This window comes from Aquila chrysaetos, chromosome 5 (assembly GCF_900496995.4).
Source record: "Aquila chrysaetos chrysaetos chromosome 5, bAquChr1.4, whole genome shotgun sequence".
NCBI lineage: Eukaryota > Metazoa > Chordata > Aves > Accipitriformes > Accipitridae > Aquila > Aquila chrysaetos.
The window spans coordinates 43,776,377-43,791,148 of record NC_044008.1 but is presented as its reverse complement, the minus strand read 5'-3'; the positions used below and the strand labels follow the sequence as shown (position 1 = coordinate 43,791,148).

Genomic DNA, 14,772 nt, shown 5'->3' with positions numbered 1-14,772 from the left:
GCACATGAAGTTCAAAATTTCACTGGGCTTTTTTACTCTTCAATATCACATCACCAAGTTGCTTGATTCACTATTTATGAACATATTCACACATTTCAAATCCTTCTCTTCTACTACACATCTGTTTTCCATTGCTCATTTTCAAAGAATCACAGAGTGGTTGAGGTTGGAAGGGACCTCTGGAGGTGACCTTGTCCAACGCCCCTGTTCAAGTAGGGCCACCTAGAGCCAGTTGCCCAGCACCGTGTCCAGACAACTTTTGAGTATCTCCAAGGACGAAGACTTTACAGCCTCTCAAGGAAACCTTTTCAATGTTCAATTTTATTTCATCATTGCCAGTAATTCATGTGGGCCATCTTATATTATTTCAGTGCTACTGCTGAGGATTCAGTACAAATTTTCCTAAAGATTAATGAGAATGAAAAATCATCATTAACAAGTATCCATAGCAACTTGCCACATCCTTTAATCCACTTACCATTCCACTTTTTTTTTCACAGTCCTTTATTTATGCTAACTACATGGCCATGAAAATTGTGAACAAAATAATTTTGTCAATATAACAAGGAGACAAAGGAAATTTAAGAAACTGAAATTAATTCCTCTGTTCATGTAAAGTTAATTTTTAAATAATGAAATCCACATATTTAAGAGCATATAAATCTGCATTGCAGAATGCTGCTCAACCAGGGCACTCTGACTAAATAATTTATCTTGATTGTAAGAACAAATTTAAAAAAAAGAAAAAAAAAATTTAAAATCTCAGTCTATCCTACAGGATCACTGATACCTCAAATCCAAACAGAGCGGACACCTACTCAGCACTCCAAAGATATTCTCTCTCTTATGGAAAATCCAATTTGTACTGCAGCCAGTAATGAAAAAACCTCAAAAAGCTGAAATGGGAGTCACCTACTCTGCTGTTCCACGTGGCTATCTGCTGTCTGTTCCTCTGTTTTGCCTGTAAACGCTGAGCAAGATCTGTTATCATATCCTTGGATTTCCTTCTAAACAGCTCCCTATGGTAACCTTGCTTTTCTTTCCCATACATACGCTTCAGATTCTCAGTTTGTCCAACAGACTTGTAACAGCTATTCCAAGTTTAGATTAAGTTTCAGGATTCATGCAGAGCAAGAGACCAACGCCTGCAGACAGTTGAGATGTACTGCAACAACATGACAAGTATCAAGTTCTTCAACCTGGCGATTAGGTACAAGCATGAGACCAGAATAAAATCTGAGTTCATGTCTCAGTCTGCCACTATTCCATTTCTGAAACCTTTTCTTTCCCTGCTTAAGAATCCCCAAATTAAAACCAACATACACCACAGCTGCAGCTTACTAGCAAGTACAAATTTCTGCTGTAGGTAGGTGTAGGAACCTATCCGTTGATTTTCTTATATAGTATTTCAGCAATTAGCTTCAACTCAAACACAAAAAATTACACAGTAGTGGGACATTTTCTTTTTCTTCAGGGGAGGAAAAAAAAATGGTATACTGCATTGACTAAAGGAGATACAGAATGTGAATGTTTCGAGTTCCAATTTTTATTTCTTAGTCTTTAAAAATACCAATACTTTTTTTCTCAGGCAAAAACAATATATAAGAAGCAGTTCTGAAGGCATATAATAAAAGTGAAAACCTAAATCAACTTTTCCTAGGTAATTTTGGTTTGAATGTTATTTTGTATGTAATTGTGTGCGAATGCATGCTTTTGTGTAAAACATCGTCTTTGGCATGTGAGATGCAACCATCTGTCAAATAGGAAATATCTTTAATTCAACAAAAACTTGTTAAATAAGGAAAAACCCAATCACTATGTAGGTACTAGTACTTAATTTTAATATGACGTAATTCTGATCCCTCCTTTGCCTTGAATTTTATCTCTTTTCTAGAGTCTGTGGGATATCCAACGTTTTCAGATCTGAAGGGCTGTCTGAACTAGTATATTTGAATCACCATGGCAATTTGATTATTTCCAGGCTGCATTTGGCTTAAGTACAGTTTACATCAACTGAAAATAGGCCAGATGAAAAGATGTATTAGCCGTCAGAAACTTCAGCTAATAAGGAAAAGCTACACTGTTGTAATGAATCTTTTTCTATCTGCACCCTATAATTGCCGCGTATACTGAAAAGTTAAAAAGGAACAGCAGTCCTATAACAGACAACCAGACCAAATTAAAATAGGTTTAAAGCCATGTCTTTGTTGAATGATCTAAATTCTCTACAAGATGAGGGTCTTTGATGGACACAGTAGTTTTGTATGAAGAATTCTATGTTGAAATACTCTGAATACCTAGCCAAGTCCGAAACCTCAGAGATCACATGCATTTGAGAGGGACTTCCTGTTTAAATGTTCTGGTTTTCTGCCTTAAATAAAACTCTAATGACACACATGAAGATTACAGCAATATTCCCTCCCTTCTTCCCCATTTAAAATCACTTGACTTTATTAATAAGATAGTGCCAAAAGCATATGAGACAGCTAGCTAGAAGGTGACAGTTAATACTAAATAAGAATACCATCCACTTTCAAAATCTGTATTAGCTCACACCACGACACAACACGACATCTTGCTTTCAGCTCTGCTAGGTTTTCAAGAAGCAAATAACAACAGTGACATTCAATCTAGCACTAGAAGAGGCTTTGAAATCTCTGACTGACAGTAGTCTGCAAAATGAACGAATGGGTTGGAATTTTCTCATTAGCAGGATTGCAATAGTTAAGTTCTTAACAAAAACAGAGGGTACTAGACATTTTCCTTTTTTCAAAGCAGTTGCTTCAATTCAGTACCCCTGGTTTTGCTTGTGAACAAAGATAAATGAAACAATTATGTTAGTCTGAAATTTATTTTTCACATTTACAGGAAGATGTGCAACTCTGTTTCAAAACAAGAATCTGCTTTGTAGTTAATTAGTTTGCTCTGCTTTAGTGCTTGACGGATTTTACAAGTTGGAAACAAGAACTTAAGAACCAGGTTTTTCTGTGTTCCCTTTATCTTTTTCTTTTTAGCCAACTTCCAAGCCTCAGAAACAAGAGTGCTCTCAAAGAAGTCATCTTTGGAGGTTTAGCAACAATTACTGATCTCCTTTGCATGTAGTTCACTCTGAAAAATAACTAAAAGGAACTTGCAGGTGAATGAGGCAGCATAATTCCAGACTTAGGCTTGTCACTGAAGTCTTTTGAAGCAGATACAACTTCTGATGCTTTAGCTAATTCTGACACCAAAGGAGAACATCTCATCTACAACTCAAAGACTAATGTGCAAGCTTTCTTAATATAGTACCTAACTAGAGAATGTAATATACCCCATATCAAAAATGCTATTTTGATACCCCTTTTCCTTCTCAAGGGCCCTATTTTGAACATGGGTACATTAAACTGAGAAAGTAATTCATTCTGTCAGATTCATTCTGTCTTTGGAATGATTGTAAAGAGAAATACATATTCACATGTTTAATAGGCTAAGTTTCTTGCCTGATTCCTCTTTCACTATTTTAAAGGAAAAATTAACTGTTGTCTATTTATCCTTACTTTGTTTTGATTTGCAAAAAGATAAATGCAAACCATGATGAAAACATTAAAAACAATTTAAATTAATTCTTTATGTAATAGTGATACTCCCTGTTTAAGTATCTGGGAACTAAAGGTAAAGATGGTTGATTGACTGGCAAATACAACATTGGAGGACATCTCTGACTGGTAGATATTGAAATTACATAGTACATGAAACATAAAGAATGAAACAGACAGAATAAGGCCAGAGAAAATTGATGGTGAATGGCCAAATTTAACAGAAATGTGAATTGAACTTCATTAGAAGACTAAAGCGTATCAACAGGAAAATATCTACAAACATAGGCAACAAACTAAAGAGTAAAATGAAAACCAGGTGGTTTTTTTTGCCTCAAAACAGAAGAGAATGAGACACATTATGGCTGACAATTTTCTAAACAATGTCCTCCTGCATTAGTAGAATTACCTATCCTTGACATCACAGGGTTAAAAGGAAAATGTAATATTCTTTCAAAGCCCAGATAGTATTTCCTTAAGACTTTATTACTCTCATTGTGTTGTAAGCCCTATTTTGTCAATTTACTTATCACCACATGCAATTTTCTCCAGGGGAAACAGTAGCTAGAGAAAAACATGCACTGAGTAAACAAACACTAAATATTTTTAGTGATAAACACTAGACACATAACCTAAAGTTTCTGCATTGTTAAGGCTGGTCAATAATTCTGTACTTTGGGAACAATTGCACTGAAAGTGAGGGATGATTTATCATACCAGCTATTTAAAGCAGACCCAGTATGTGGGTCAGGGGTATTTAAATATTGTAGATGCTATTTCATCCCAAGCTTTTTCACAAATATGTTTCTATCGATTTTTTCCCAATAGCTTCTGAACATCTAAACTCAATACATGCTGGCAGTAAAGTAGACAGTACTGTGTTTTTTCGCTGCCACCATCAAATTTTCTGGTACTGTTTATAATAAACAAATTGACTGAAATGCTACTAATTGACTATTACACAAAGATTAAACACGCATACTAAGCTGGTCTTCAAGAAAACACACTCTTTTCTTGCTTGCCTGTTAGCACTGGGTAGTAACTGGCAAACATTGCAACTTCTGCAGAATGTAATCAAAGTAGCTGCAATCAGCCATACTCTTACAGAATCAATCTAGATAAACAGATATGAAATTAGGTAATAAAAGAATCTGATGTGGTTCTTACAAATACAGACATAGCCTATGTAGAACCTTCCAGCAACATCAAACTTTACTAGGATGATAGCGAATCAGTTTAATTTGAAATAACCCCCCCTACAATTCTTATATAATTCTTGCATTTGAGAGCACTATTTATGTTACATGGGTTTAATAAAAGCTTGAATGGTGAAAGAAAGGGCAACTGTTTCTATCAGTGCAATATTAATAATCGTAATTTTTAGATAAAGTTTTTTATAACTGTTCAAAGACTGAAGTAGCATAATGATTTTTCAGAAGGGTTTCATGAGACTACAAAGTATAACTCGATATTCTACTTTCTGTTTAAAAAGACACTGCATCCAAATATTTAATCTTTAGGTTTAATACAAAAAAATATTACTTTTTTTCCCCCTGTACGTTTAGGGGGAAAGCATTTTAAAAGTAGAAAATGTGAAGAGTTACTTGGTGACTCGCCCTCAAAAAAGATCTCTCTGAAGATTTTCTGTTTGAACTACAAAGCAAAAAAAGCAAAAGCAAAAATTACTGAAATAAATGTATGAGTATGAGAAGATGGCTTTAAAGCTGTGCTGAAGCACAGAAAAGGTGATACCTGGGCACAAATTACTTTCTTCTAGAATGCTATTAGAAGATGTGATGTTATTCAGTCCATGTTTTAGTGAAAATATCTGAGCAGTGGCTACCTTTCTGTCACCTCTTCCTCAAATGAAAAGCTATGTATCTTCAGTGAGACAAGGCACTTCATCTCCTTGAAGCTAATGGTATTGCCAACATGCTTGCTCCAGAAACCAAGAAATTAGGATTTATGAAATCCAGACTTTTTTGGATGCAAAGTAACCTCAAGTTAGTGTGGTAACTGTACAAGGAAACTTAAGCAGAATGCTAAATATTATAATGGGATGTTTAGGTAATTATATTTTACCATGCAAAAAAATTGCAACCAGTTGAAAAGGCAGTTTGATGGTCCTATAGACATCTGCATTAATTTGTACTGTATTGTTTTCCTACTGAGAACAAAAACGAAAAGATTTTGTCATACTCTAAACTTACCTACCACCAGTGCCTCCATTTTTGCTGAAATGTGTACGAGGCTCACTTGATGCCAGTTTAAGTAGTTCATTCCACTCCCGTTCCCATTCTTCTTCTGTATACACTAAACCTGACTATGGGAGAGAATGAAATACCTTTATGATTATGCTGGTACAAAATGTAAGCAGAGTTCTGTGGTAGTATTTATGACTAACTTATTTTGAGCTTCATACCGGACATAGTTTAATATCTTGGACCACTAATGGTTCAACATTTCTGTTCAGGTGAAAGAATATTAACTTATTAGAAAAAGATCTAAACCACTAACTGTACGCTGGATTACGTTTCTGGATGTGGGTCTGCTGCTGCTAACACAGTGCTCTGCTATTGGAGATCCAGTTATTCATACCCATATGAATTCCTTGCAACCATGGTTAGCATGCTTTACTGCCCATTTCTGGAGGTTTGCTTTCTTCCCCAATATCTGGAACTACTATGAATGCCCTCCTTGGCTGACAGGTGATGCTTTCTCCCTCTGTTCAAGAGCAGAAAGGGTATATAAGTGCTTCTGTGCCCCTGTGTTTTCAGGTAGCCTGAAGTAGCTGAGTCAGTCACAGCTCAGCTGTATTCTCACTGACTGCTGCCAACAAAAAGCAGATTACAAATAAGTCACAAACATTTAAGCATATTCACTCGATTGCATTCAGGATTACTCCTGAAATTGGCTTTTCTAGCCACTGTTTAGGCCCAGACATCTTCAGAAAATAATACATGCTGATGTACAGCTCTTAATCAACAGTCAAACCAAATCTACAGATGATTTTAGTTAAGAAACATCCACTCAATATTTGGTTACAGCTCTAAGAAACCTAATTCACCATTCTGGGGAACCTTTCCTAAATGGGGTTTTCTTTCTTTTGTGGATTTTATCTACTCATTTTATAATGCTTGTGATAGCTAAATTATACACTTAATTTTGCAGCCCCAAATTTTCTACAGGTTCCAAACTCATCTTAGACCTTTGTAAGTACAAAACTGTGCATATTTATGCACACAAAGCTACAAACACATTTGCATTCAGATACAAAAATTCTAAATACAATTATCTCCTTCCCCATGCAAAATGGAAGCACGAGGAATTTGATAGCAGTTACAACTTTCACACCAAACTTCAGAATAATGCTTTTGACCCTGAATGATATTAACAAGACTGCCTTCAGGCCGTACAGACCTCCTTATTCTGCTGGGTCTGTTGCCATCTCCATCTTCTTTTCAGTGCTTCCCTTTCAGCTCCACTTCTCATCATAGTATAGAGTGCTTTACGTAAAACAAGGTCCCGGTCATGAAATCCCCACATCCCTGAAGTAGCACAAGACAACATTCAGTTTTAAAGAAGCTACAGTAAAATAGAAATAGTGAGCACTAATACAATTAATATTGCTCTATTCGCAAAAGAAGCATAGCTTACACATTATTTAAGATTCTCCTTGGCAAATAACTCATTATTTTTAAGGTTTCCTAAAGAAACAGTCAATATAGATAAGCTAATGAACAACAAGAGGGAATTCTAACAAAGTTCAAACTTTGATTAAGGAATGACTAAGGAGTTGAGTTGTTTCAGTGTTCGCTTGCAGGCAACTTCAACTTTGCTGCAAGCAATGGAATATTCAATGCACAGGTTGGCTTTAGCTGTAGCTGCCAACAGAGCTTGCAGACACAAGAATGCTAATGACAACTGCAGGCACTTTTGTGAATCGCAGATGATACCAACACCCAAAGGCCTCCAACTCTTACACATCACGATGGTAAATTTCCTTTGGCTTCAACATCCAAATAAAGAGATGAGCATTCAAGGTGATTGGAAGTCTGAAAATACAACCAGCCACAGGCTTTCAAGCTCATTTTAAGATAATAAAACCTCTTCATGTAGTTGAGAATAGTAACCTACAACAAAGGATAGCAGAGCTCTCACCAAGACATGTGCCCATAGACAGCCACATTTCAGTTACCATATTGTCAGGTGTTGGCATTATATACGTTTATTTAAGACTTTGCAAGTCAAAACACTCCAAACATTTGTTGTAAATGATATACAATTCCTCCTAATTAAAAACAAAGTGGACAAAGATAAAAGGATCCTTGGAAACAGCAAAAGCTCTTTTCTTACTACTTCTTTCAAAAAGAAGAGTCTCTTCAAAATATTAAAAATCCCAGTGTTTTTTAAAAAGTCACCTTTTGGAGTTCCGCTGGTGGAAGATTTTAGCAACTGCAACAAAAAAATAAGTTTCCTCATAATGGGTTAGGATATAGAAGGCATATCAAAGACTTTCAGCTTCACAGGTTTCTACTTATTTGATTTGAAGAAGGGCTTCAAAGATCTTGTATTAACAATCAATTAATCAATTGGAAATTATTTTAATTCACCCCAAACTCTGTTTCCCATATACTTAAACTCTACAAGGAACCAACAGAGATAATAGCTAGATACTGCATTCTTGAAGACAGCAAAAGAACTGTTTAACAAAAGCCAGAGAATGAATGCAATTCCTCGCCCACAATGAGGACAATCCTGCAGAAGCACCTGGAATTTGCCTGTTCCAGAGCTGTTAGGTTGCGCTCTGTAAGGAAAATGCAAATCACTGGTATTTATGATACATGGGTTTTGATACTGTTCCAATTATACTTCTTTTATAACCTGATAAAACTTTTATCTTCCTCCCTCAAGCATGCCTAAAGCAAACAATACTTAAGTGAAATTTGAAGAATATATTGTTCCAGAACTAGGCTTTTAATGAAAGTCTTTGCATCTCATGTGTTTCCGAGCTTTTGCTGGGGGTAGAGAAAAGTGGTAAATATTTTTGGCAGAAGGTTTCATGTACAGACTCTCCCTTACCTAAAGATGCAGCATGCAAGAGGCAGTTTCCATCACCTGTTGTAGCCAAGGGAAGAAGACGTTTGCAGCTTGTACACACTGTGGACCACCAATTCAGTCGTCCTGAAAAGAAAGCATCTATTAAAATGGTGGAGTGGATACTAAAACAGGATGCATACTGGGTACAGGCATACAGTGATGACGTGTAATGTTGAAGGTTAATCATGAACACCCTTTCTGCCAAATAAACTTAAAGGTAATGTCAGAAGTGAAACCTGAAAAGATTAGAAGTAAGAGGCAGATAAACTTTAACTATTCTATACGTGTATTTGGAATAAGAAAAGAGCACCTTTAATTAATTTGCACCTTCCATTCTCATATGTGGCATTCAGGGATGGATTTCCAAGGATTCATTGCCTAAATACAATTATGAGTCTTGGTATCAGTTCTCAAACATAATCGACATTGGCCTCCCATACACAGATGACAGATTACATTACAGTAATAAGTCTCAAAAGACAAAATTAATATGTATGTGTTAATAAACTTATCTAACAGTAACATATCTTGACTAAGTAAAGTACTATTGTTTCAATCAGATGGATTGTTTCAACAGCTGATTCTCCTCTCATTTACCATAGTGTACATCATTATTAGACCTAATAAAATCAACAGCTACACTACCAGAGAATTAAAATGAGACCAAATGCATAGCCCAAGGTGTAGGATAGCATGTGGCTTTCCTCTCTGAGAACATTTAGAGAACCACTTATCCATCATTACTACATGAAGCATGTTTTACAGATTATAAAACAGAGATGGATTATGAAAAAGACTGACAAGAGGACAGATATTTGATGTATCTAGATGAAGCAGATAAAGCCATGAAGAGTATCAATGCCAAAGCCAACACTGGAAGTACATAATTCCTGGCACACAAGTTGCCATGTGGTAGCTTACTGGAGTGTTAAGTCTTGTTAAACGGTCATGTGAACATTTCTAATATAAAGAAAGAGAATGTGACTAATTTTATAATATCTTTGGGGATAAGGAGGAGCAGATGATTAACAATGATAAGTAGAGCTGATGTATTTCCCAAGACCTTTGGGAAGTCTGCGAGTAGTGCACAATTGATAATTGAATGAATAATGCAATAGGCAGCCTGTGGTGACTCCATTTCTTTGTTTGTCCTCTTCTGCAGACTTTTCTCCTCCAATTCCTTTACTTACAAGCTGAGAGGAAATAGTATCTATATATTTGTACAGTCAGTCTTGCATTTAAGGTTAAATCCCCCAAAGAGAAATAAGATCAAGCGATGAAAAAACTTTTCTCCATTAATATGTTTTCATTACAAATGGCAGGTAATACATATTGTGCAAAATATAATGATATTTTAAAGTATAATGGTATTTTAACATGTGTCCCCAATTACTTGTTCCGGGCACTAAGAACTATGTAATTAAATTTCAATTAGTCAGAATGGGTTGGGAGTTACTATATTGTAAAGGTAAAGATGCATAGCAGATAAATAACTAAGCACATTTGGTAATCCTCATATGATTTTAGCAGCTAGTTTGTAAATGCCCAACATCGCAGACTAGGCTTACTGAGTTCTAAATTAAATATGCATTAAAGAAGCTTAATTTAAAGCACTATTGGACAGCCTTTGGGAAAGATACATCTGAAATAACAAGTTACCATTTTTAGCAACTCCTGTCTCTGTGGGCTGTGAAATAACAACTTGCCACCTGTTTTTTGCAGAATGTTTTCATTGTACTGTATTCAGTACTAAGTTATACCAAGGTGCTGCTTAAAGCATACTTACAAGACCTAAAGCAGACAGACCTTAGGACTTAAGGGAATAATGAGTGGTATTGCTTTGCAGATTAACTAGCAGCTATTGGTAATAAATGTCAAAGTCTGATGTTTATGAATCTTTTGAGTAACGGGAGGTTTCTATAAAAGCGATCTGCTTTCAAGTAGATTATGCAAAAAATGTTTGTGGGCTTGGTTAACATCACAAAGCTTATGGCTGACCAAAAAATTAGCAGAAATGCATTGAATTTTAACAAAAAAAAGCAGTGAATTTTCATTTTTCAAATCTAGTGGTTACGGTGGATCCCTTTAGGGAAACAACAGGAAAGCGGAGCTTAAATGAAAACTGGAAACAGTTCTGCCTCAGGCTTATTTCTGTCTGCTTTTATAAGACAATATTTGTGGACAAACTAGACCCATTTCTCACTCTCCCTCCCTCTGTTCGTCTCCTACTTGATCTTGCTTCTTACTTTCTCACAAAATCTATTTAATCTTAAAAAACGATTTCAAGAAATTGATCTGTTGTTTTACAGCAAAAATACCCTGAGAATTAATGTAGCCATATTCTAGTACATTACATTTTTATCTTAATTTTAGATCAAGATTAAAAGTCCTAGCCAGGTGTCATGGTTTAACCCCAGCCAGCAACTAAGCACCAGACAGTTGCTCACTCACAACCCCCAGTGGGATGGGGGAGAGAATCGGAAGGGTAAAAGTAAGAAAACTTGTGGATTGAAATAAGAACAGTTTAATAATGTAAATATAACAATAACAACAAAACAACAACAACAACAATAATAATAATAGTAGTAATGAAAAGTAAAATAACAAAAAGAGAGAAATAAAGCCCAGGAAAAACAAGTGATGCAAATGAAAAACATTTGCTCACTACCAACCGACCAATGCCCAGCCTGTTTCCGAGCAGCAGCCCCCCCAGCCAGCTTCCCCCCTAGTTTATATACTAAGCATGATGTCCTATGGTCTGGAATACCCCTTTGGCTCATTGGGGTCAGCTGTCCTGGCTGTGTCCCCTCCCAGCTTCTTGTGCATTCCCAGCCTCCGCTGGCAGGGCAGCATGAGGAGCTGAGAAGTCCTTGACAGTGTAAGCGCTGCTCAGCAACAACTAAAACATCAGTGTGTTATCAACACTATTCTCATACTAAATCCAAAACGCAGCACTATACCAGCTACTAGGAAGAAAATGAACTCTATCCCTGCTGCAACCAGGATCTTAATTTTAGATCAAGATTAAAAGTTCTATCCAGGTCTATGATCTAGCAACGTACAATCAGAGAGGCAGACACAAGCACACAATATTGCCCTTTCTTTGCGTGGTACTTAAGACTTCAGGTGCAAACTCAAAAGAAATGTTAACAGAATCTAGTATCCTCCGTGGATGAAGATTGCCAACTATTTCTGTATTCTGATATTATCCTAGTCCTGCACTACATAAAGTGTATCAGACTTCACAAAATACAAAGCATATACTGGCTCTCCCTGCTCCCTTATTTGCAGCGCCCAACAAGAATCAATCATTCTGGTACAGAATCAGATACATATCTTGTATTCCATGCAAAGAAGGTAAGCTGAATCTCAGAGAAAGTTAATGTTGGAGTACTATTAATTGACACTAGAAAGGTTTAAGTCTTATTGTCATAAGCCTCCGTATTGTATTACAAGCCACAGGTGTATTGTTTCTTGCCACAGGATTTATGGGAGGAAATTTCTAAAGAGGATTCTAGATAGTTATATGACCTGAAGGGCTCAAAAAGAAGGCAGCAGGGAACAGAGAATGCATTTCCAGTATTAACAGGGGCCAGGCTTGGCTTTCGATATCAGCCCCTGATGCCTAATGCACTGGTACTATAGAAGGTAAGAAAGCATTCAGCACGATGTCCTCTATGCAAAACTCCATTAACATTATAAACAGGAAGATAAAAATATGCAACAGAAATTGTTCTAGTTTATGACTATCCCATAAAGATGCTCATACAGAGCTGCCCTCCAGTTTACTAAGGTCCATTTATAAAGTATTCATTGCCCAAACATGCACAAGGTTGGTGGTACACATACAAACCAACCAAATTCAAAACAAACATGAGGTTGCATAATACTAAAGAACCTTTGCAGAAACTCTGCATAAATCTTCTGCTCCTCTTTGATTTCTCTAGTCCATACTTTCTTTTTTCCAGTTTAAGCTACTGATAAAGTAAATGGTTTTACAGATTTGGGATTTTTCTGGTAGAATTAACCACCAAAAAGTTAAAAGGACTTAGCAAACAGCAAGTTAATATAACTCTCTCTTGACAGGGGAAAAGGAGATGCTACAAAGGATGAGCCCTCTCTCCAGCTCTACATGATTGAGTGCGGCTGAAGTTTCACTGCAAAGCCAGATTGCATATCACTGCCTCCAAGGCAAACAGTCAGTTTCTTGCCTGCAACATCACTGTGCATTTATCATATCAAAAATAAGTCAGAATTCTTACAGAAAAAAATGGAATACTCATTAAGAGAAAAACAAGGATGGTTAAAGATGGGAAAAAGTGTGAAGTGTCATGTCACAGCTTGTACAATTTTACCTCAGATTGAGTGCGACTGTCTTTTAATGCACTTCACTGTACTATTAACAGTACTCTCTCATACAGCTAAGTAAACCAGTCTTAGGCCAACTCCTCAAAAACAGACTGGACAGAATAGACACGTCACTGAGGAAAACAAGTCAATCTGTGCACAGTGGGACTCAATGTCCGCTTTCCTGCGCTTGGTACATGTGGCTAAAGGTGAAACTTCTGGTGGCTTTTCTTTTATTTGTGGTTGGGCATTCTGGAGGTCTTTCCCATGTGGATTCTGTAGTGTTTAATAATATTCACGTTGCAAGTTTTTCTTCTATGGAAATACTAAAAATAACCTAGCTGCTTATTTTCATGAAACTTGTAAAAGCTTACTCACAAATATGTTTGAAATTGGCAGAGTTAAATTTAAAAAATAAACAGTGGTACCATCTTAAGAGACAGCTTGCTGAGACAAGCTCAGTTTCCTTAAGAAACTAGACTAAAACCAGACTTTCTTTCATTTCTCCAGCACTTCATATTTCCAGAAATCCACCTCTCATCCGTCCTCCAAGACAAGCAAGTCACAAAATAGTATTTTCAACTTCCAAAGCAAGTCTAATTCTGGACACCCCATACACTCTCAAAACCAATCGTTCACCCTAAACACTCACTAATTCCCTTCCGGAATCCAACAGCACTACCTGCTCTGGGGTGTGCACAGGACTGACTGGCTAAGTCAACAGAGGATTACGCAGCCCAGTCAGAATAGTCAGACAATTAGCAATAGGTGCAGGAACGTCAAATCCAGATTTCAGCAGAGCTACTTCTATGCTTTACATGTTTCTTACATGACTAGCCAAGAGGATTTATTTGTTTGTTTATTTTTAGTTTTAGTCCTTTCATACAATAAATGTGTGCTTGCAAGTATTGATGTGAAGACAATTACAATAATAGATTTTGTATATGGATTTATATTAATCATTCAGTGACTGTTTCCTTTTTAAAATAAGTGAATAAATAAAGCATTTACCAATACATTTTCTGTACTTCAAAGAAAGGACCTTCTTGTAGGAGCTCTCTCTTTTAGTCTAGATGATGAAATCATCTTCGCAGTAGCATCTGCAAGGCTATTCATATTTACTGATGTCCTTGAAATGTAATGTTGAGCTGTGCATGTAGAATTAAGTAAAACTGAGCAATCAAGTAAATGCTTCTCTCATAGCCTGATGCATAAGCAACACAGACTCTGTCACAGAAGCTACTGACCAGAACGCAAATCAAAGATTGTAAAATAAGATGGCACGGAAATATATGACTAGGCCTGACTGGCTGCAGATACCTGATACTGAGTTCAGTTATCTGCAGGTAACTGCAGATCCAGTATTACCGGTTTTCTTCATTTGTTTCTTTCATAACCTGAGACAGATGGTTTTCTATGACATTGCATTTCATCCTCCTCTGTGATACAATATTTGTCATTCATATTAGAACTGAATTACACAAGCATGCATTTCAAATCTTGGAAATCAGGAAATTAATACAGTTCTCTTGTAATCAAAATGGTTGCTATCCCAGCACCCTCCATATACTGTGTGAAAATCTGTTAAAAATTCTGGGGTAAGAAAATGTTTCTACAACCTGAAAAGGCATCAAATTTTTTTTAACAAAGCTTAATTTTTAACAGTTTGAAATTAAACATTTCCAGAATTTTGGTGGATTTGTTTTTGGGGATGTGAAACACAGACTTAACATATTACTGTTTATTTTGC

At 36.3% G+C, this 14,772-nt stretch overlaps 1 protein-coding gene across 6 annotated transcripts in view; it reads right to left on the bottom strand.

Annotated features, from left to right (window-relative positions):
* OTUD7A (OTU deubiquitinase 7A) overlaps window positions 1-14,772 on the bottom strand; it is a 147,118-nt gene that overhangs the window by 15,661 nt on the left and 116,685 nt on the right. For all 6 annotated transcript variants that reach the window (XM_030015270.1, XM_030015268.1, XM_030015274.1 and 3 more), the window contains 3 exons: window positions 8,658-8,759; window positions 6,996-7,123; window positions 5,786-5,898 (listed from right to left, as the gene is read on the bottom strand). In XM_030015270.1, coding sequence (XP_029871130.1) covers window positions 5,786-5,898; window positions 6,996-7,123; window positions 8,658-8,759 — 343 coding nt within the window. The remainder of the gene's footprint in view (window positions 1-5,785; window positions 5,899-6,995; window positions 7,124-8,657; window positions 8,760-14,772) is intronic.